This window comes from Rhinolophus sinicus, linkage group LG12, assembly GCF_036562045.2.
Source record: "Rhinolophus sinicus isolate RSC01 linkage group LG12, ASM3656204v1, whole genome shotgun sequence".
NCBI classification, from domain to species: domain Eukaryota; kingdom Metazoa; phylum Chordata; class Mammalia; order Chiroptera; family Rhinolophidae; genus Rhinolophus; species Rhinolophus sinicus.
The window spans coordinates 34,843,646-34,867,386 of NC_133761.1; the positions used below are offsets into that span (position 1 = coordinate 34,843,646).

A 23,741-nucleotide genomic window follows, 5' to 3' on the forward strand; every position below is an offset into this window, starting at 1 on the left:
AAATAATAATTTAAAGATAGCAGCACAGATTTCGGATAGTAACAGCGAAATTCTATTTGCTTTTGGTCCTGTATCTCTGCACGCAGATCTTTCATTTATAGATGCTTTGTTGCCAAATGCTACACACACCTTACATATGACTCTCTAATTTCTTAAAATCATGTTAATAGATGTCACTATCTCTTCCTCATCTTGCAAGTTCCGGTAAACATTCCCACGTACATGTTTTTGATTTTCCGTGGGTAATTCCATAGGCGTCCACAGGGGGGCAGGACATACCATACTGCACAATTGTCTGTATTTCCTTCTATTTGGGGGGAAGAAAATCTAACCCCGAAAAGAATGCCCTGGTTAACCTGTTAAAGGTGCCTACATCAGACTTTCTCACTTCAGCTCAAGAACCTTTCACCTATTTTTATGTTCTTCATAGATTACATTGCTGGAGAAATTATGAGAGAATCTAGGACTGGACTGAAAGCTTAATTCTATAACATTATTTTAAATTCTCAAAATGTGAGATCTAAAAGCATATTTTGACTTGTAGTGTGCTCTTTGTATCTTTATTTTTATAACACACACACACACACACACACACACACACACACACACACACACAGCAAAGGCCTTGGTGTAGCCTTGTTAACTTTGGGGTGGATTTATATTTGAAAGAGAGGAGGAGAAAAGGCTTTCTTTATACATTACTGTGGATCATTGTCACTATATTTGAAAAATGAAAGTGTTTTTTTTAATATACTGGGAGGGTTGGATTAAGAGTCGAAAGACTTGCCTCCTAGTCCTGGCTAGGTTTCTGACAGCTTGTGACCTAGGGACCCTCCTCTGAGTTTATCTGTCCCTCTGTTTGCTCACCTGTGAAATGGAACCCTTTCTGGCAAAGGCAGCCAGCACACTCCTTTCATAGACCAGTGACTAGTAGCAACGAAGCAGGATAATATTTGCTCCAGGGGAATCCTGAAGCCAGGAAGACAGACTACATCCTTTGTGGTCACTGTCCCAGTGCCATTTACTCTTATACATGACTCCATCTAGTGTGCTGAGAGATCCTAAGCTGGAGCAAATAGGCTCATCACTTTGTTTCCTGTTTACTGATAACTTGTAGCAGATAATAGTTGCTGTGGGCAAGATGAAGAGAGAACACACAGGGCTGCAGTCACAGGATGGAGGGTCTGAAACCATGAATCATAATTAACCAGACTCCATGCTGATAGAAATTAAAATACTGATAGCAAAAACCACAATTGTTCATTGCCCTCAGGGAAGGGGTGGAGAGAGACCATAAGGAGAAGGCCTCTTCGGATGACTCTCAGGCAGATGGGCAGAGCGAGGCGCAGAGCAAGCCAGACAAGACATGTGCATGCCTAGGTGACAGTTAGACAGAGGGGAAGTGCTGCTCCTGCAAGTGACAAGTGAGGTGTTTTGAGTCTGTGGTTTTTCAGAGGTGGCATGTGCAGGCCATAGAGGGGTGGTGAAGACCTGCAGAGAGGGGCAGAAGGACACAGGGGAGAGATGTTGAAGGAAATGATCTTGGCAGTAGTACAAAACCAAACCAAGAAAATGAAAAGAAAGACCAGCAGACACGTTTTTGGGCATTATGTTAAGTAACAAAGGAAGGATACAACATAGCATCTATCCTTGGGTTACAATAATATGAAAATGATGTGGCACAAAAAAAATAAAGAAGGAATGGAAGGGAACCCATAAAAGCAAAAATATTTTGATTTGTTGTAGTAGCAAAAACCTGAGAAGAAATTGTTTCCATTCAGTTTCGTTTCCTTTTATGCTGTCAATTTAGTAAATAATAAACTACTTTAAAGCACAGAGAGAGGAAGGAACAAAAGGATTATGGTAAAGCACCTTAGAGTCTAAAGTCTCAGAACTAGACAATCATGAAACCAAAACTAGGACCAGACCAGAAGGGGAATCCGTGAAGGAGATCAAGAGGAGAGCAGCAGCTCCATAGCCCAGTGGTTAAAGACCCAGACTCTGCAGTAGTGTGACCTTGGGCCTCAGTTTCTCTATCTGTAAAATAGGGACAATATGGACTTATCTCATAAAATCATTTTGAGGATTAAGTGAAATAATATACATATAGGGCTTACAACCCTGCCCAATACACAAGTTCTCTTTTTTGCCATTACCTGGTTGAGACCAGTGTCTAGGGTGGAGGGCACAGCCCAGACTTGAAGGAAGTTAAGGAGCGAAGGGAGCAGGGAAATAAAACTCTCTCCCCCAGCAGTTGGGTGAATGGTCTCTGCAGGGACAAGAAAAAGAATGAAAAGCAAAAGGGTGAAAGGGGAAGAAAGGGAGGAGGAGGGGGTAAAGAGGTTGGGAACTCACACACACGTCAGCAGCATGGAGAGGAAATTATGTGAAATCAAATAAAACCATAAACAAAAAGAAAAAAAGCAAGAATGAAGTAGAGATATTGGGCCAGTGAATGATTTTTCTGTACTGAAATGGAAAGAACACTGGGGTGTGGGGTCTGAGCCCTGGGTTCTGTCCCTGACTGCATTTCCTCTTGGTTAAGTGTCCTTGGAAAAGTCATTTATCCCCTCTCAGTCTCATTTTTAATCTGTGAAAGGGAAAATAGTAAGGCCAACCTCAACCTCACAGAGTTTTGGGGACTATTAAAGGAGAGCATTTTATGGCTCGGGGCTGAGCACCCAGTAAATGCACAGGGAAACTCCATGTCTTTAGTGTTGTAGGGCACCTTCGCCTGGACTTGCAGCGCCCAGGCTAGGGAAAAAGCGGGGCAGTGGGCGGGAAGACAGGCCTGGAGAATCTGGGGATAGATAAAGGAAACTCGTGATGGGGCGAGGCTGGGCTGAAGAGAAACAGATTGGGGAAGAGCTGCAAAGGGAGGGACCGCGGACGGGGAGGTGGAGGCCAGGGCGGGAGAGGGTGGGAAGGCAGAGAGCGAAGGGAGGGCAGAGTGAGAAGGGAAGCTGGCTGGGGAAACGGGGGTTGGAATGCAGAAGGCACTTGGGGAAGGAGGAAGTATTGAAGGCGGGAGGCAAAAAAGAGAGGAAAAATGGGGATGCACTGGAGGCGTGGGTCAGGCCTCCAGAGAGAAGAGGACCTGGGAACAGACGAAGGAGAAAAGAAGCGAATAAATCCAGTCTGAAGAGGTTGGGGACTTCGAGAAGGCTGGGGCCTGGAGGAGAGTGCGGCAGCTTTTAGCATCCAGACTCTAAAAACTCGTGGCCTTTGCCTGACCTCGAGGGTCGGGAACAGATGCCCTGTCTTTGTGGAGAGCCGTATCCCAACGAGAGAATGGGACTGTGCAGGGGTGGGCCCTGCGCCTGGCGCGCGTCAAGGCTTCTCTGACCCAGGGCTGGGCCCTGAAGGGAGCGAACCGCCTGCCTGGAAGTTGGGGCCAAGGAAGGAAGGTACCACGACCGGGAGTTAGCACGCAGTCGGCTGCAGGGGTGCCTGCTCCTAGCTGTCTCTGGGGACGCCACCTCCTCTTCCCTTCTCGGGCAAAGTGGAGGCGGCTGGCGAGGACCCAGACCCTGTACTGCGCTGCGGAGGGACGGACCTTCGGACAGGGCTAGGGAGACCCTGGCTCTGAGGATACCCCTGGCTTGCTCGCCGCGGGGCGGCCGCTCCCGCCTTCCCCAGCTCAGAGCACCCAACCCGCGATGAGCGCACCGCTCGGCAACCCCGCGCGCGTCCCACGGGGGCGCTGCTTCTCACTGCCACACCAGCACACCGCGGCCCCTCTCCCCCACACCTCCTGCCCGCACCACCGGGCCTCTCCTCCCACCCTCCGTTTTCCTCCCCTCCCCTCCCGGCTAGGGGCGGGAGGGGGCGTGGCAGGGCCGAGGTTTGTGTGGCTGGGACCCCGCTCCTCGCACTCGGAGTCGGCGGGAGGAGCCGGGCCCCCGCCGCTGTCCAGCCGCTCTGTGCCCCTCGCGCCCGGCGCTGCCGCCTCTCCGAGAGACGCTGCCTGTCGCTCGCCATGGATACTCCCAGGGTCCTGCTCTCGGCCGTCTTCCTCGTCAGTTTCCTGTGGGATTTGCCGGGTTTCCAGCAGGCTTCCATCTCATCCTCCTCGTCCTCCGCGGAGCTGGGCTCAGTCAAGGGAATGCGAAGCCGCAAGGAAGGGAAGATGCCGCGAGCGCCGCCAGAGAGTGCTTCGGCCACGGCTCCCCTGGTGCGCGAGGAGCCACAGCCGCAGCCGCAGGATGAGCCCCGGCGGCAGCCACCACGGCAGCCCCAGGCGCAGGAGCTTCCAGGCAGGGGCCCGCGCGTGGTGCCCCACGAGTACATGCTGTCAATCTACAAGACTTACTCAATCGCCGAGAAGCTGGGCATCAATGCCAGCTTCTTCCAGTCTTCCAAGTCGGCTAATACGATCACTAGCTTTGTAGACAGGGGACTAGGTAAGTGGCAAAGACGCCCGACTCCTTTCCCCCTGGAGCTCGGCAGCCTGGGCGCTGCTCCGGCTCTGGCAGGAGGCTGCATTTGTGAATTCCCTTCCCGCTCTGGACACCTCCCCTTTTCTTTTCTTAAATTGCTTTTTTCCTCAAGCCCGAGTAAGTTTCTGGATGCGGCTGCAGATTTAATTACAGTTTGCAATCCTCCCTTGCTTCTTTCTTCGTCTTCTTTCCTTTCTCTCTCCCTCCCTTCCTTCTTTCTCTGATCCTTTGCCGAAAGCAGCGTGGTGGCCGCTCCTCTGGCGGCTGGTGGAGGAAGCGTGAAGGACGGGAGGTGGCAGGCAAATGACCTGGGCTGTAGAGGGGTCGCTGCGGAGACTAACGGAATCCGTGCCATGGGTTCCCGGGTTGTATGGGGTGCGCGGTCAAAGCCCTGAGCTGCGGTGGGGGCCGGGCGGGCCCTGCAGCATAAGTGAGCGTTGGAGTTCCGGTCGGCTCTGGAAAAGCCGGCAGAAACGAGTCCGCTAGCGGCGAGTGGCAGTGCCCTGGCTCCGCAACTGCAAGGCTTCTCGGCTTGTCCCTGTGCTAAGTGTGGGTATCGTCAGTCGGGCGGGAGCCCGGGACCTCGGGCTGTTTTCCTTCTGAAGCACGCCCTTGGTAGCTTAGAGGCCACAACCAAGTGGTTTCTGCAAAAGCAGAGGAAGCAACTGGCAGTGCGGGCCGGAGGCAGGGGCAGGGCAGCTAAGTTTGGGGATTTGTTGTTACAGTACTTAATCCACATGGGTGCATGGGTGTGTTCACCCACCTTTCTCAGCTAGCCAATGCTCTTCTCTCTGCGCGCCTACCAGGGCCCGGGTCACTAGTCTCCTCTGCTGGAGCGGGTATCTGAGGAACTCCTGCGCAGGCTCCTTGCTGCGGGTGTTGGTCAGCAGCATGGCGAGTGCCTTCGAGAGAACCTCGCGCTCCCTCTGGTCCCAGAAATTGGGGAGGCATCCACAGGCGCTGGAACTCAGCTCCTGCAGAGGAGAGACAACAACGTGGAAGGAGACAGGAAGGGAGGGAGAAAAAGGAAAAGAAGGACGAGAATAAAAGAAGGAGCAGATAAAAGAGATTTAGGCAGTTATCTGCTCCTCCATCCTGCCCAGATTTAGCTCCGCGCATTGAACCGTTCGCCACCTCCCACTACGGTCAGTGAAAGTGGGGTCGTCCAGGAACCTACAAGCGCCGGGGTTCGGGCTGAGAGGGCTACTCCTCCGGGTTTGCCTTGGGTACCCGCACGTCCTCGAAGCTTCTCAGAGAAGGCTGACGGCTCGGGACTTCCCGGGCTCCAACCCCCAGCCTCCTCACTTGCAGTCGCCTTCCTTGCGGGCAAGGGTCTTGCCCTGGCCAGGTTCTCGGCTACAGCCGGAGGTCAGCGAGGTTCATGAGCTGCTGAAAGGTCCAGGCCGCAAATTAACGCCGGGTATTTTATGGTGATTTTAGGACTACTAAAGTCACCTTTGCAAATAAATACACGTGGCTTCTTCATAGCGCTAGAACTGAGTCCCAGATATCGGTGCTGCCAGCTCAGCTCGCCAACTTCCCCTTTCCACCCCCAGCTCTGCCGCTGTCTCTCTCCATCCTAATCTGTTTACTATCTTCTTTTTTCCACCACCCTAGTCGAAGGAGAGACTACGAAAGCTCAGTTTAGATTGCTCAAGAGGCCTTTCCCCAAGGGAAGAAATCCGGGAGGCCCAGGTTGGCGGGCGGTTGGGCAAGCATTTTCTTTTCCCCGAAGGGAAGTTTCAAGAATCTCTGCCCCTACTCCAAGCAGGCACCCCTAGCTCGTTCGCTGCGCCCTGTGTGTTTGGCACAGGACCAAGGGACCCTGCAGGCGGTTCGGAGGTTTCTGCCGAAGCCTGAGGCGTTCAGGCAAGTGTGGGGAAGCTTTGGGGGGCTTCAGGTCTGGGGCTGACACCGGCTGGCTCCAACCTATCTTGCACTGCAGCTTCTCCCCAGGCACCGCGCTGAGCGCCCCTGGGCGCCGGAGGTAGGGAAGGGCCTGGCTGTGCGCCCAGGTTGGGGGTGGGGTGGGCTCTGTTTCCGAGCCAAGGTCTCCAGGCTAGCGGGACCGAGATCCAGACGTCCGGCTTCAACTCCGGAGTGCCGTAGAGAGCTGGAGCTGCGCGCGGTCCCCAGCCGAAGAAGACGTGACCACCTGGACCCTCGCTTCAAAGGCGCGGTGTCCTCCACGCCTTCAGTTTCCCAGAAAACGCGAAGAAAGGCAGTTAGTTGACTGGGAAGTCTGTGCGGCTCGTCGCAGGCCGCGCTGGGGCGAAGGAGTGCGGAGCCGCGGGCTGGAGGGGGGGCGCAGAGGAGGGGGGACCGTGCAGGCTACAGCCCCAGCATGATAAAGGGAAAACCTCACTTTCCCTCTCACTGATTTTGATTTGATGTGTCACCAGCGGTGACCTCGGGCTGGACCTTCCGGGGCTTGCTTAGCATCGGACCCCTGATTGGAGTGTTTCAACTCAGCGATCTAATTGAGGGTTCATGTCATAACACATCAAACGGTGTCTAGTCTCCCGTGATGGAAATGACCCGCCGGACGCGCATCCCCGGCTCCTGAGGAGGACTTCCGCCCCTCTCACGTGGGGACTCTCAACCGCGCCAAACCCCTCAGCATCCCCTCCCCCAACCCGTGGATGGCGGGGCAAGGAGGAAAGAGCAACCACCAGCCGAGAGCTGGGCCAGCCGCGCTAACTTGGCGCCTTGCCTCGGTGATGTTTAAATCGTCATGGAACATGGCAGGCTTGGTCAGCTTCGGGGAGCCCGGGTCCCTCCGGGGGAAGAGCAAAGAAAATGTCTGGAATCCTGAAGAGGCATGAACTACTTATTCATGTACAGTATTTGTAAAAACTTTCCTCACCTGGGAAACCCAAACCCTGAAAGTTACACGTGAAGTGTGTGTGATTAAGAGTGGGAGAGCAGGGATAAACTGTCCAAAGTGAAAGAAGAGCGCTTTAAAACAGCACTTTCTGTCATACCTTCCCCCTCCAATCCTCCCCATCACCACCACCACCACCATGAGGAGACCTTACAGCAGATTTTTAAAAACTATGTTCCTCCTTTTGATTTGCTCTCCAAATTCCAAACACCTAGGGGTAATAATAATAAACAAGATACACTGAGCATTTACTGTGTACCAAGTACTGTGCTAAAATCTGTTACATGAGTTATTTCACTTAATTCTAACAACTTCCAGGAAAGTCCTAAAATCACTGTTTTACAGGTAAATTAAGGAAGACTGAGAGGTTAAGCAAGTTGCTCAAGGTTACCAGCTAGGGAGAGGTGAAGCTCACCTCTGGTTCTATTGCCTATGGCACTATATGAATAGGATAAGGGGGGAGGCAGTTTCTAAAGGAAAGTGGCAAGAAGCAGAAGTGAAACAATGGAGATTTCCTACCCTGTCTAAGGTTCCTCTGTAATCTCTTAAGACCCAGTTAGTGGTTGGAGTGGAACTTTGGATTTAAGGGTCTGACTCTGTGCAGTGCCTTGTTTCTTCTTTATACTTTCTGTAAAGGCACAAATTATGTTATCTCTGATCTTTTAAAATGCCTCCAAATTGTGCTTTAAAATGATTTTGGAGCCATAAAGATGAGAAAGTGTGTGCATGTGTGTGTTGGTACAGTTATAGGACCAGAATGGACCAGGTTGGATATAGGGAAATAATAGTCAGCACAAGATATAACCCATTAAAAGACTGGACTCAGTACCCTGGGGCCTGGAAAAGGCGGACAATTAGAACGTCTATGAATTCAACATGGCTGAGAAATAGAGGGGGAGGGCAAAACAAAACTCAGACTTTCAGTTTATGTAGTGAGAAGTGTCACAAAATTCCAACAAGGTGGACAAAAAGCCTCCCAAGGACAAGGAAACCAAAATGAGTCTAAGAATATTGCTGTGAGTTAAATTTTCAGATGATTCGAAATAAGAATACTCTCTAAAAATATTTTGTGGTTGTTGTTGTCACAATAGCACTCTCAGAAAGGAGGCAGCAGGGAACAGATAAAAACCAAAACGAGATCTGAACATCCTTGAGGAAATTGACACTCTAGAAATGAATCTCGGGAGAGTTTGCGGTTGATTGCTTGTTGGCTTCTTGATTTACCTTCTGGATGGTGATTATCAGGGGCAGAGAAGGACAATCGAGGGGTAGCCGGGCTGCAAGGAGCGCATTCTAAGAGTCGCAAAGTTGTCTCGCGATTGAAGTTCGCCTGGTACAGCATGTTTATGCAAAACAGCGAGTTTCTGGGTGGACCTGGGCCGCAGAGTGGTGTAATCAACCCAGCAGTGCTTTTGCCTGGACCCTGTTGTCGTTGGCAAACGGAAAATGAAATATAAGCAGGGAAGTATTTTAATGGGGACGGAGGGAATTCACAACTGTTAATTATTTGGTGACCTTGTATTCGATTTGTTTGAGTCCCTTATAAAAACACTAATGCAGACCAGACGGCCAAGTGAGGAAGCCAGCAGAAGGTTCTAATCTAGGCTTTATTTCCCCGGAAAGAGGGAACAGCCTTGGAAAAGGATTGCTGAGCATTCAAGTGTGTGTGTGTGTGTGTGTGTGTGTGTGTGCGTGCGCGCGCGCGCGCGCGCGCAGGCGCGGGGTTCGTGTCACCCTGAAGGTTCAGGACCCTCCACCAGCCAGGTAAAATGAAAGGTCCTGGTAAAAGCCCGGGGGTTAGGGAAGCAAGCCTTAAACTACAAGTTTGTTCTGCTCTTCTGGTTGGAATGATTAAAACACTAAGGCCACAAACCAACCCCTTAGCCATTGGCTTGCTAAATATCAGTTATTGTCACCCCCCCATCCCTAGGGCCTCAAGGGCCGCCTTAGCAAGAAACTAATAACAACTAGTGTCTTCCGAAGCAAGAGTGCAAGTAGTGCCAGAATTCTGAGCGAGCTTCCTGGGCAGGGAAGGCTAATCTGAGAAGGACACCGAGCGTTCCTCCCCGCGGCGGCGGTCCTCTGGCTCTGGGAGTTTGCGCAGTTGAGTTGCCAGTGGGGGTGGGGATCGAAAAATGTGTTCAAACATCCTATGTCATTTCTGCACATAAAAAGAAAAAATTACCTAAGCTATAGCCCACGACAGGCCTTGTGAATACTTTCCCCAGCAAACTGAATCAAGACATGAACGCTCCACCTTCGGACCAGAGAGGATGATGCGTGTCGTTAGGACCTCCTGGGAACGTGGGGTGTTGCATTGATGGAGGCCCTAGCGCACCCCGTTTTTCCCCAGCTCGGGGTTCTGGCGGCTGCACACCTCCTTGAAATTGGTGACGACTTCCTGGGGCGGCGTGGGGAGAGAACAAGGGAAACCGACCGAGAGATGGGAGAAAGATGGTATGGTGAACATAGAGCAAAACGAGAATTTTTGTTTCCCGCCAAGGCTGATGCGTGCATCAAACGAACTCGAACAAATAAACAAGAATCCTGGGGAGGTTAGTGAAGGGCATTAGCTTCATAACCCCTGGTGTATAGAATAACCCTGCTCAAACGATGCTCTCTGGACCCGAGGAGGAGATCTGGGCCGAGGCCGCGAGGTGTAGAATGCAGGAAAGTGGATCTACCGCGCCATTTCGTTTCTTGGCATCTACTGCCTTTCTCCCCTCTTTATAAAGCCTTGGCTGTTTATTTTTAAGTTCAATGCCGGTTAAATGGTATCTCTTGTTTACAGGAATTAAATAGGTCTTCGTCGGCTTAATGGTTTTCAGGGTTGTTGCTCCCTTCCTTCCAGGACAGTCCATTAGCGCTGCTGAGGATCGAGGGTTGAGTGCGCTTAGAGGGGCTGCAGGCGTTTGGAGCAGGTTGGCTGCGCGGCACTGGCCACCGTTCCCCCAGCTGAGCTCGCGGCTTGGCGAGTGGCCCGGGCGCCTGGGGGCGGGGCACGGTTTAGGGACCCGTTAGTGGGCGTGCAGGAGAAAAGTGGGGCGGGCCTCTGGCTCAGGCTGGCGGGGTTTAGCTTCCGGAGCCAAGCAGAAAGCGCGAGCAGGGTCAGCGCGGAGTGTTGTCTTTGGGGTCCCGAGGTGGTTTACACGCCCCGCCTCCTCCCTAAATGACACCGAAGAAAATCGGCGCGCCTGCATTGTAAATCTGGCTACTAGGCAAGTTGGTCCAGCTCCCACCCCACTTCCCAGTCCACTGCCCCTCCCACGCCCCGTGGGGATGATATTGAACGATGCTCGACCCTGGCCCATAGCTGTCACAACGAATCTCATTTTCCTATGGCGTGACTTCGGGAGTCAGCCCAAGTGGAATGGAGTTGGGCAATCCCTTCTTCAGAAGCTGCGCCGGGCCTAGCACTTTAAAGAACACATCACTGAGGTTTCTCCTGAGCAGGACCCCTGCGCGCTGAGCGTCCAGTATCCTTCCTGCCCACAACAACATGCTAGTTTGAACCTTTTCACCAACCTGCAGCCACAGAACTGGTCCAAGGGGGAAACCACATAAGGTGGGAACCTTTTCTTCTACTTTTGACCTTAAAGCTCGCAAGTCAAAACGCCGGATCATGTTCCTGCCCAGACAGCGGTTTCAAGTCTGTGGGGTTTTTTCCCCCCTCTGCTCCCACCCCCACCCCGGCCTATGGCTCCCGGGAGGACCTACTCGTCGGCGGTGCTGGTAGGGGGGCCCCAAACGATCAACCCCGTCCGGGCCCAGCACGTGCGGCCCCAGGGGAAGTGCAGCGACTTGGAGGGGACACCGGGACAGAGGAACTAGGGGCGCAGGCTGCTTTCGCGCAGCAGAAATGTGGGGAGAGTGGGTCTGGAGTGTGGGGACTGTACCGAACTTGGTATTCATCTAAAGTCATGTCAAATTAAGACTTGAGCTGCTATGGTGGGAGCCCAGAGTGAGACCACTGTAAAAAGAGACGGCTCGTGAAGTGTCCTTGATCTCCGTTGGCTTCACATCTCCTGCTCTTGGGCCCCTTTCACCAAAACGTGGCCACGAGGGTTTGCACCAAGTTCATGAAAACTACTTTATAAACGATTCCGTTTCGTTATAGGGAGACAAAGGCAGTCTCCTTGAAGCGCCTTCGGACTCCAGCTGGGAGTGCCCATTGCCCAGTACTCAGGAGAAAAGCCTGGCCCGCGTCTTCCACCAGATACTGGCGATACTGCATGGGAGGCTGAGGCCCCGAGGGCGCACGGAGTTGCATTTTCTGTCTACTGGAAGATGGGGTTCCCCTTTCCTCCCCGATCCTTTCCCAACCCCACTTCTTTGCCTCACGCTGAGCTAGAGCTTGCTGCGCGAAAGCTGGATTTCTCTGCAGGATACAGGCAGGCCACTGGATCGATCCGCTTAATCGTGTGGGTTTACAAGGCGCAGGCTCGTCGCAGGGAGGAGGGAGCGGGTCCGCGAGGCCTGGAGCCAGGGTGGAAAAGCCTCTGTGGAGGATTTGTCTTGGGTCCCTCTGGTCTTTCAAAGGACGAAGTTGAGAAATGCAGGGCAAGCTATCGTAGGAAACTTGAGAGAAGCGGAAAGACCCAGAGAAGAGCTGGGCTGATGAATGTGTGTCCAGGAATCTCACACCGTGGCAGACGACAACTTCGCTGCTGGCGGGGCCACGCTGCCCAAAAGGTCATTCATTGCTATAACCACCCCCTTCCCCTTCAACACGTGCCTGGAACTTGGCAAAGTGAAGACGATAGGGAACATCGCACCCACCACCACTCTAAACTGGTTTGGTGGACAGATCGTGCCTCACAAAAGTGCACCAAAACAGGGCGTGGGGGTGGGAGGGACAAGGAGACTAACCGCCAGGCTTCTCAGGGCTGCTACCACCCAGCCAGGGAGCCACGTGGGCTAGCATATGGGCTAGCACTGGCCCTGATTCCACGGAGGAAGGAACCTGCAAGAAGGGCCCTCTCTTTGACAGGATGTAGGCTGGAAGTTGACTGTTCCCCTGACATTTTGGGAGGGACTGCAGTGGTGGATATGGCATTAGGGACAGAGAAGGATCAAGGTGATGGGAGTGAGGCCCAGCTCCTATGGGTCTCTTTACTGGAACTTAGATGAGCGGAACTCAGACATCTGCTTCTCTTTTTATCCCTTCTGCCCAGCACCTTTCCTCCACTCATTTCTGGGAATCCTATGGAGAGAACTGAACTGTACCTCCTCAGAGAAGGCCAAGAGGAGACCAGGTGCATCTTCCCTTACCTGGATGCAGGTAGCTGTAGTAATCCTTGCTGCATTCATTGTGTGTGTGTGTGTCATGCAATGCACTGAGTGCCTTGATTCTGACCTTTCCAATGACTCTGTGGAGTAGGGGTGGTTCTTCCATTTTACAGATGATGCATATGAGACTGGGAGAGATTATTTGTCCACCCAAGGTTATCCAGCCAGCAAGTTACATGTCAGGGTTCAAATCTATATGTCCTAGACTCTAGATACCTGTGCTCATTCCATATTGTCAGTAGAAACTAACATTTGCACACATTGTCAGAGGTCTTTCCTACTCCTTATCTCGTTTGCCACCCTTCCCTTAGTGACTGTAAGCTGATGTTATTATCCTCATTTTGTAGATGAGAAAATTAAGTTTCCTTGTAAGTTCTCTTTCAAAAGTCCAATCGTTAGCATCCCTTCAGTTCTGCTGATTAGAAAGTGAGTGCCTCTTGGAGACCTGGATTGATCCCTCCATCTAGGCATGGGCAGCAGGAAAGAGCTGGAGACTTCTCAGGAATTCTGCCAGGCACAGAGATCAAGAACTGGGATGTCCAGGTTCATGGCACAGATACTGGAGTCAGACTTCTTACTATTTTGGGCAAGTTACTTTAAGCTCTGCTTTAGTTCTCTGACCCATAACATGGGCATAGTGGTGATATTTTTTTTTACTATGGGTGGTTCTGAGGCTTAAATGAATTATTGTAAGAATTTATATCTTGCCCAGCACATGGTAAGTGCTACACCAGTGTTTGCTATTATGATTAGTTTGCTGGGTGGTCAAGCAACAGCACCCTGAAGAAGCTGACTTGTGTGGACTGCCTCCTGAATCAGAGCCTCTGTGAGGAGCTTAGCAAGCGCAGCAGTTTTTTAAGGTTCAGGTCTCAACAGAGGTGGACTCAAGACAAGAGTACAGAGGGATGTCCAGAAGATCACTGTGTCCCAGGAAAGGGTAGTGGTTGGAGCACAAATTACCCAGAGACCTCATTTATACAGGGCTTAATGTAAAAGGAAGCTTGTGGAAGGGCTGGTGGCTCATTATTACTTACCTAGTACACCTGTGGACTGTGACACTTCATGGCAATGCTGAAGCTGAGGGACCTAGGGAAGAAGTGACTCCAAACCCAGTCACGAATTCCCTGCTTAAAAAAAAACAAAAACAAAAACAAAAAAAACTATCCTGGGGGAATCCAGCCCACCTTGTGTTGATTATATTGATAATAAATGTGTGTTCCTTTTCCTCCCACCCTCTTTGCTCCAAGGCCCTATCAGAGCTCTGGTAGAGCGGCAGTGGCAGAAGGACTGAAGCTGGGGGGTGGGGGGGTGGGGGTGGAGGGGGTTGGAACTAAGACCTTCAGACTAAGGCTAAGAACTAAGAACTAAGAACTAAGACTAAGAACTAAGATTGTCCCTTACCTGCTGAAAGAGTGGGCAAGTTAAGACACCTCCTGGAACCCCGGTTTCCTCATCTATAAATGAGTATATCAGTAAGACAGACCTCAGACACAAGAGGTGACGATTCAGTGACACAGGTCATCAAAGCCCTGAGCACGTGCCGGGCACAAAGGCGGTACCCCATAAGCTTCATTGCTGCTGTTGGCTCAAAAATGAGAGGTGGGGGAAAGACTTAGCTGTAAAGACTTGTGGAGTTTCCTTTATGAAGATGATTACCCCGTCCCCCCATCTCCATCTAGGCGCTTCGGGGTGGGGAAAGCCCCGTCATCTGGGCTTTCTGAGCCGCAGTGTCTGTGCCTTTGGAGGACGTGAGGCGGGACGCGTGGTGGGACCGCTGGAGGTGGGCGGGGGCTGACCAGACACCTGAACAGTAGCGGTCCGTGGTAACTGCTAGGGCGACTCCAGCGGAAGAGCGGCGGGAAGCAGAGTCTGTGGGCCCAGGGCGTCGGAAAAGCTGGAGCCGCGGGCATACTTTCGGGGCCGGCGAGTAACAGAAAATCCAACTAGGACTCTCAAGAGGAACCTCAAGCTGAGAGCCTATCTCAGAGATGTCTTGGGAAAAAATGTAGTGCGGGCTCCTCCTGCCCCAGACCAAACGAAGTGGCAGATTTTCAGAAACCCTCTGCAGAGTGGTCTGTCGGAGCCTCCGGCAGCACAAGGAGTCCGGATCCGCGTGCGAGGCGCGGTTTCCGCCGCTGCGCGTGCCTCCCTTAGGCCGCTGTCCTGGGACTCAGGTTCCCTGGGGTCCCGTCTTTGGTTCCGTGGGCATCCTTTATTTTCCGATCTGGCGTTTGCTTCTTGTTTCCTCCAGCCAGGTACTGAGACCCTGCACAGATGCCTTTACCTTTCTCAGCTAGTTTCCCATTTAAAATGGGCGTGATAGTCCCTACCTTGCAAGTGATTAGTTTTTTTCCTCATTTACTTATTTGCTTTCCATTTTAGTTTATTTTATTTTTTATCAATCTCACACCAGATGGGAATGTTTAAAGTGCCCTCAGCCTTTTACCAACTTGCTCTTAACTCAAAAAAGGCTGACCTATTTATATATAAAAAAAAAAATTCTTCAAATATGCCTGTGGTTTTCTCCTTCTCCCCCTCCTTCCTCTACCACCCACCAGGGAAAAGTTGATAAGCACAAATCCAGCGATTGTAACTTGAAAGGTCTACATGTCTAATACTCAAAAAACACTGAGTTAACTGGGGTGTGAGCCAAGCTGCAACAAACTCGATTGGTGTAAATTAAAAGCAAAACAGAAACAAAAACTTCCACAATACATTACTGATCAATTTCATTTAAAGGCCCAAAGCATAGAATTTGCTTCCAGGATGCAAGAAAGTGTCACAAGTAGATTTTGAAATGAAAAGTGCAATATTTTCTAATCAAGAGCACAGGAGAGAGGGTTGTTTGATGACATCAGCCCTCATTTATACAAAACAATGGAAGAGGAGGCTTGTGGAAAGGAGTTGAAGGGCCAGCTTCCTACCCACAGGTGGCCACAGCAGCAGGGCCAGGCCTTGTGGTCACCAGGCAAAGTGTTTGTAGGGTCACAGTGGATGGTGGTGTGTGCACTCCCCAGGTCAGATGCCTCCTCTGGGCTATTTCTTGATTCCTGGCTCCAGAGCAGGTCCAGACAGGTGGGGAATGTGGTCTGCAGGGGAGGTGCACAGAGCAGCCACCTTCTTGGACCCTCTGTTTAGGGTTTAGAGCTTCTGGAGACCCAGTGAGAGAACACATGGCTGAGAAAGTAAAAAAAGAAAAAAGAAAAAAAAATGACGTTAGCTGAGGGTGGGGCAGCAAGGGGCTGGGGCAAGAAGGTGACTTGATTCTGTGAGACCACCTCCGACCCTGCCCTGGGCCCTGTGCTTTGAAATGCTCTGTTTTGTCCATCTCCAATGGTGCCCTCCCCAAATGGTGGGTAATCTGAAGAGCAAAAGGACATACTCACCTAGATTAGTTATTCTTAAGTGGGATCCCCAACCAGCAGAATCAGTATCACCTGGGAATTTACTAGAAATGCAAATTCCGGGCCCTATCACAAACATCTGGGGCCTGAGAGAGTTTACATTTTGAACAAGTTTCAGTGTGATGCTAAGGATGCAGATGGAAAGACCCCTGCAGGTTTAGTTGTTTGAAACTACTACTCTATTGTGCTACAGAGTTCTTGCCCAAATAGTTCTGAGACCACCTCCAGGGCCTGGACAGCCTCTCCATGGGGTCTGTCCTCCTAAGAGTGTATCACAGCATTGATCCATGCACCTGTAGCCTGGGAGCTTGGACCTGTGGGTCAGTCAGGGTGTCCACATACATGCAGGTGAGGCCCATCAAACCATGGATTGGGCTTTGTATGGGAAGAGAAGCAGCAGGATACAGGTGGAAGCTCCCATTTATACTTGGTCCTGATCCCTGGAAAGGGTAAGCGTGCCCAAGTCTACAGACTCAGTAGAGCCCTCTCTCTACGGACACTTTCCTCTGTTTTGACCACTCCTGAGGACCAGCGAAATGTGACTTAGCTATGCAGACCAGCCATTGATTAGCCCATACTTAAAAAATAAAAAAAGAATGCAACATAAGCAGGTTGATCTCTCCATATTGCATGAAAGAGAAATCAATAAATCATTATCCTTTACAACTGCCTAATGTTCTCCAGCCGGTGCCAGCTATCTCAAGAATTATGTAAGCAGAGATGGAAATAATTTCCCTAAGGGAGCCCAGGTTTTATTCCTATCAAGCCCTGCAAATACAGTTTGGACTGTATCACGCATCCCTTATATCACTGGTCACTAATGGTTGCATTTAGATTCAGTACCTGGACTATAATCAGGGAGGAAATGGGGCTTAGGGACTAAATGTTTCCACTCTGGAGTTAAATAGACCTAGGTTTGGATTTCAACCTTACCATTTACTAGCTATCAGACTTTGGTAATTAACTTAATTTCTCTAAGCTTTGATTTTCCCATTTATAAAAAGAGAACAATAGGACCTAACTTTTGTTTCCAGAACTGTTCTGTGCTTGTGGATAAAGTAAGGATGAAAAATACGTCAGCTCTCACAACATTTAGCTGGTGCACTGAGTGCCTTAGGTTTGTCCCTCTCATCACATCCTTGGTTTGGGGAGAAATATGAGATGCAGGAAAGTGCAGTGTAGGCCCAGGGATCTGGGTGGTGGCACAGGTTTCTTTAAAGGAGGAGAAGAAAGTGTGTTGAATTTCCACTGATTTTAATGTGACCCTGGTCAGTTTGAAGGTCTTGGCTTCCATAAATCAACTGCCTCCAGCAGCTTTTCCCTTTTCACCTCTCTAAACCTTCCCACAGCTCCCTCTCAGGTCAGGACTTGTGTGTTAGAGTGAGGCAGCCGGCCCTGCGGGCAGCCCAGAGTGGGGACTGGGTGTGGCTACATCCAATGCCCTGGGCTACATCTGGACAGGGAGTGAGGGTCAGATCCAGGACCCAGTGACACTTTTACTATTGAAATCCACCCAAAGTTTACTAGCTTCTGGGGAAAGCTGGGGGCTTTGGGGATTTTTGTATTTGCTGGGTTGTAAATATTTTATGAGAAGGCAGAAAAATCTGGTTAGCTTTCTGCCTTGCACATTGAAGTGGGGTTGGCTTCATGCACAAATATGTCAAAAAAAAAAGTCGTTTTGTCTTCATCCCAAAGAATTCACCTTTGATTTTAAAAAGCCTGTTACTCTCCATCCCCCCTCCCCCATGCCCCAAATTTCTATTTCTAACCTGTAACCAAAAAATTTATCTTCAGGACTAGTTGCAAAGCCAGAAGATTTCAGGTAGTGTGGGTGGAGGAGGGGAGAATGTCAGTGTGTGTGTGTGTGTGTGTGTGTGTGTGTGTGTCTAAGGTTTTCTCCTTCCAGAAGAGTCTATTTCTTATTGACTGCAGGATCTTCTTAATGGATAGATGTCTGGTCTCTGTTTCTTCATTTGCCCCCCCCTTCAGACTTTTGAAAACCTCATTTCTCTTTTGTTTGTTGTGAAATGGTGAATTCAAAAGAGAAAGAAAGAAATCACACAACTCTATTCTGTCTGCTTTGTGTTGGCCCAAATGCTTCAGCAGAAGTGCTTTCTCCTAGACCAGTAGGTAGAAGCTAGGACTGCAGCTTTACATAATCTTGGATCTTAAAAGAAAGCTAACAAAAACCCCAGCAAAATCCAAATACCCAGGTCCTGTGTGCAGACATTTATTCAATTGGCTGAAGCAACTTGGAGCAACTGATAATTTTTAAGTTCTCTTCATGATTATAACGGGCAGCAAGATTGAGAATGGCTATTCTATCAGTTTCTCACTTATTGACTAGCGTGTTTTCTAGGTCAGGTGTGGTTCTGAGCGCTGCGATGACCAAGATGGACTTGACATGATCCTAGTCCCTATAGGCTCGTGGAGGCGGGCAAGGAGTTGCTAGGAAAAACAGACCACTAAAGAGACAAATAATAATAATAACGAGATAATTGTAGATATTACTAAGTGCCAGGAAGATAATAAACCAGGGTCCTGTGATAGTGACCGAGGAAAGCTACTTTAGATCAGGGTGGTTGAGGATGGCCTCTTGGAGGAGGTGACATTTAAACCGAGATGTGAATGATGAGAACGAGCCAACCGAGGAGGTCTGGGGGAAGTGCGGCCCAGGCTCGCAACCACAAAGGGCACATTAGTGGTTACTTGCAGGCTCCTGGGGAAAAACTCCGAGGCCGCCTCTCCAGCAGCCACCAACTTCCGCCCTGGGAGTCCCGGGCTGACGAGGAGTTGGGGGCCTGCCCTGGTGCACCTCCCTTCACGGTGCACGAGCGGGGCGGGGAGCCGGGGTGGTCAGGCCCCGGGCTGGCCCAGCTGGACTCCCGGCCCGCCTGCCCCGCTCCCCGCCCTTTCCCTCCCGGGGGCAGCTGCAGAGCACCGGGCTGATCTCCCTCTTAAGTGAAACTGACTGTAATTATTTTTTATCTCGCAGACGATCTCTCGCACACTGCTCTCCGGAGACAGAAGTATTTGTTTGATGTGTCCACGCTCTCAGACAAAGAAGAGCTGGTGGGCGCGGAGCTCCGGCTCTTTCGCCAGGCGCCCGCATCGCCCTGGGGGCCGCCCACCGGGCCACTCCACGTGCAGCTCTTCCCTTGCCTGTCTCCCCTGCTGCTGGACGCGCGGACCCTGGACCCGCAGGGGGCGCCCCGGACCGGCTGGGAAGTGTTCGACGTGTGGCAAGGCCTGCGCCACCAGCCCTGGAAACAGCTGTGCTTGGAGCTGCGGGCCGCATGGGGCGAGCCCGACACGGTGGAGGCCCAGGAGCGCGCGTCGGGGCCCGAGCAGCCGCTGCCCCCGGACCTGCGGAGTCTGGGCTTCGGCCGGAGGGTGCGGCCCCCCCAGGAACGTGCCCTGCTCGTGGTGTTCACCAGATCCCAGCGCAAGAACCTGTTCTCTGAGATGCGCGAACAGCTGGGTTCCTCCGAGGCTGCTGACTCCGGCGCGGGCGCGGAGGGGTCGTGGCTGCTGCCGTCGGGAGCCCCAGACGCCGGGCTTTGGCTGCCCTCACCTGGCCGCCGGCGGCGGCGCACGGCCTTTGCCAGCCGCCACGGCAAACGGCACGGCAAGAAGTCGAGGCTGCGCTGCAGCAAGAAGGCCCTGCACGTGAACTTCAAGGAGCTGGGATGGGACGATTGGATTATCGCACCCCTGGAGTACGAGGCCTACCACTGCGAAGGCGTGTGCGACTTCCCGCTGCGCTCGCACCTGGAGCCCACCAACCACGCCATCATCCAGACTCTGATGAACTCCATGGACCCTGGCTCCACCCCGCCCAGCTGCTGTGTGCCCACCAAATTGACTCCCATCAGCATCCTGTACATTGATGCCGGCAATAACGTGGTCTACAAGCAGTATGAGGACATGGTGGTGGAGTCATGCGGCTGCAGGTAGCAGGCGCCTTCCCCACCGCCTTGGCTCGTGACCACAGGGGAGGCCTGACTGCAGAGGCGGAGGAGGAGGAGCTGGCCTTGGAGGCAGAGGGTGGGGGGACAGCCTGGACATGCACTCCGGTGGGAGGGAAAGGAACTCAGCCTTCCCAGAGCCTTCCACCTGCAAGACCAGAGGGAGATACGGATTTTCACACCTTGACTGTCCACCCTGGAAAAACAAGCCAAGGAGGATTTCTTTAGTTTTTATCATTATTGTTGTGGCTTTGGAATTCTTTGTGTGTCCCACAGGTTTTGATAGGAGGTGGGGGGAGGGGAGACACATACCTGCTCCATGGATTGAAAAAATGATAGTTTGAGAAGGGAAATAGTGTGGGAGGAAGAAACACCTTTGACCACATCTTGGTTTGATTGTTTTCTACCTGTGTAAAGAAGGTGGGCATTTCTGGTCATGTCAGCCCATGCCTTATGACCTCCCAAGCAGAAAGTCACCAGGAATAGGAAAGCCAAGAAGGGCCCTGCGTTTCAAAGAAAGTTGAGAGAGGTGGGTCCAAACAGGCCTTTTTCACTTGCTTGTATACGTGGTTCTGCCCCGGCCTCTCCCAGTATAGGGAACTGGCAACCTGCATCTCACTCTAGGGGGCTCAGATCACTGCCTTCACAGTTGCTTTTTCTGGTGGGGGAAAGGGGAGCTGGTATGGATGGAATGACAAGAATGAGTCCAAATGGAACCCCCTGAAGGATAATGAGAAACCACAAGGCCTGCCTCTGATGCTTGACACTGAGGTGCATTAGCCTTGGCTGGAGGTAGCCCAGGAAAAGCCCTTCTTGATGTTAGTTTCTAATTGATTTCTTTGAACAGAATTTACCAAAATTCAGGTATTCCCCTTTTAAGCAGAAGGCAATTTCCCAGTTAAACAAAAAATGGGTAGAGGTGGGAACTATATAGCTAAGGTAAGAGATACAGAGGGAAAAAATAACCCAGAAGTAGAAGTCAGGAGGAGAGGTAGTGGGCCCCACAGGAGGATGGGGAGAAGGGACAGGCCAGGAGCAGGGAAGAGAAGGATGAAAGGGAACCCAAGTCCCTGTCTCTGAAGTTTCTTTAAAATCTCTGTTCCCTCCCCTCTCTTTGACATTCCTGAAAGATTACCAGTCAGCAATAGCCCAGGGCTCCCCCAAAAGAATTGTTTCAGATTGTAATTACCAGTTAGGCAATGTTTTTAAAACTTAGTAATGAGAAACTGTGAAAAGAGCAAAGTGTTACATTGAGCTTGGGGTGGGAGATGGGGACCAGGCAGTGAGGAAGGAGGCAGGGGTGGAATTCATCTTCCAGAAGGAAGCAGGAGAGCAGAGCACAGTTGAAATGCCCACTCGGGGACTGTCAAAAACATGAACTTTCCCCCAGCCTGCACCAGTATTATTTTAAACATTGCCCATAAGTAGGTCCTTTGAAGAGTCCTTCTCATCTTTGACCATGAAATGGTTTAAACAAGGGAATTTCTGCCAACCATTAAAAAGAAGTTTTTATTTTTTTCCTAAGTGGTTTTGCTCTCTCTTGACCTGAACCTGTTGCTTGTTTGAGAACTACAATATGTCAAAGAAAGGGTGAGAATGATAATAAATACTAATATAAAATGCTAAGTTAAAAAAAAAAGAGAAAAAAGGAAAAAGAAAAAAGGAAAAAGAAAAAGAAAAAAAAAGACTTGGCCAGGAGAAATAATTTAAAATGCACATTTGCTTTGGATGCACTGTTGTTCTGTTAAGGCTGTATATATTTGTTTATTTAAGGTGACTGAAAGTGCAAGGAGGAAATGGACAGCATGAAATTCATCTTAATGTACAAAATGTCTATGCACTCAAATGTTATAATTTCTAATATTTTAAAGCTATATTCGAGTTGTACAAAGTTAAGCATCAATCAGATATTTCATTCTTTCTTAATGTTATCATTTTCTTTAATATTATTACAAAATTTTAAGTCTGTCTAATGGAGAGTTCTTTTTTTTTTTTTTTTTTTAAAACTGTCTACCTCACTATAATACAAGTATTTACAACACTTAAGTTACCAGAGATCAATTAATATTGGAAACATTTTTTACAGTATACTTTTTCTGGATGATACTCAACCTAATACTGTATTATTAAACTCATTTTCCCCCTTAATAACTCAGCCTGGTTTATATGGATCTATTTAGAAAAATTATTCTCTCAAGGAATTATTGTCAGTTCCACTGTGGGCCCTGAATGTCTGAAAAGACACTGATTATTTTAAAAGCCCTAAGTTAGAGCATTGTCCATTTCCTTCACAGCTCTTCCATAACTCTCTTTTCATGAAATTTTCATTCTCCACATTAAAACCAAATCCCTATCAGCTATTAGAACAGTGTTTCTAGGCTTGTACCTTATTTCAGCATCTCAGAGCCCAAATAGGAATTGGGTTATTTCTTGGTTTCTTTAATGTTGAAAAAAGAAAGCTATAAATTACCAAACCAAAGCCAACCCAAATGTTGGTAATTACTATGTACATTTATGGCCATATATGTACAGAAGATATGAAATGCAGAAGATTTTGTATCATCAGTACCTAGCTCATTTCTTGTGAATGAGGTAAAAAAAAATGCAGAAGATATGAAATGTTTTTCTGTTTGTTCACTTGCTGTAAATCAGGGAACCCACATGCAAGTGTAATTCTGAGCACTCACTATCTGTCAGTAATGATGTTGTACATACATTATCTCATTTAGGTCCCTTAGAAACTCCATGAGGTAGGTATTATTATAGTTCCCATTTTACAGATGAAGAAACAGGTGCAGAGTTTAAGTAACCAGCCCGTGGTCATCCAGCCAGGGAGTAGTAGTTAAGATTTAAACCCAGTTCTTTCACACCCCAGAGCTCAAGGAGTTAACCACTATACAATTCTGTCCCCAGATCATCTACCTGCTCTCTAATTTGGTTACTAAATGTCAGTGTGGGAAATTCTCAATTAGCAACAACGATTGGGGGCAGCCAGCTAGAGGAGGAGGAGCTGCCACAGGGGCCAACAGCATTGCCTGCAGTTTTGAAATATGTGAATTGTGACTGCTGGGACACTGAAAATGGATAAGGATTGCAAAACTCAGTGAGTTCTTAGCTTCGGGCTTGCCTTGAGAAACTCATAGTTTAGGTCAGTCATTGATGGGCTTCTCTAGCTTCTCTACAGTTTTCTGAAACTGCGTTGGTGTGGTTTTTGGGTTTCGGTTATCAAAGTAATGGTCAATTTACAAATAGGTCACGTTTCAATAGACTAGTTGTAAGTGGGCTATTTAGAACTGAGAAACATGTTCGTATGGAAACAATGTTCATTTGAGTTTCTAGGTTAAAGCTTTTTGCAAAAGCTTTATTTATCCAAACGGAACTTTTTCACAAAGCCATTTTGATTTTTGGATTTTGGGAACATAATCACTGGAAAAGCACAATTCCCCTAACTGCCCTGAGGACTCCCAGCCCTGCATCTTAATATGTTCCCAGTCTAGAGATTTCCCTTTTCTGCACAAATATTTCCATCTCCAAAGTTATTTTCCTCGCTTCCCTCCATCAGAAAGTTTATTCCATAACTCAGATGTTAGGAGAAACACAATTTGACTGAATTACATGAAGATGTAAACATCTCCTAGCTCCGCTACATTGGAGACATTTGCATCTTAAGAAGAAAAATCTTGGTTCACTCAGATTTCTTGTGAATGAAGTGAAAAATATCAGACAATATAGGAGAAGGTTCAACAATCAAACCCTA

At 49.8% G+C, this 23,741-nt stretch overlaps 1 protein-coding gene across 1 annotated transcript; it reads left to right on the top strand.

The window, feature by feature from the left end:
- Positions 1-3,979: 3,979 nt before the first annotated feature.
- On the top strand, positions 3,980-21,993 carry GDF6 (growth differentiation factor 6). The gene is made up of 2 exons (XM_019718400.2): positions 3,980-4,403; positions 19,012-21,993. The coding sequence occupies exons 1-2, from the start codon at positions 3,980-3,982 to the stop codon at positions 19,971-19,973; spliced, it is 1,386 nt and encodes a 461-aa protein (XP_019573959.2). The 3' UTR covers positions 19,974-21,993.
- Positions 21,994-23,741: the final 1,748 nt, after the last annotated feature.

Coding starts and splice junctions, on each gene's coding strand:
- GDF6 (XM_019718400.2), top strand. CDS start 3,980: ATGGATACTCCCAGGGTCCTGCTCTCGGCCGTCTTCCTCGTCAGTTTC. Junction 4,404..19,011: donor CTTTGTAGACAGGGGACTAG/GTAAGTGGCAAA, acceptor TTTATCTCGCAG/ACGATCTCTCGCACACTGCT.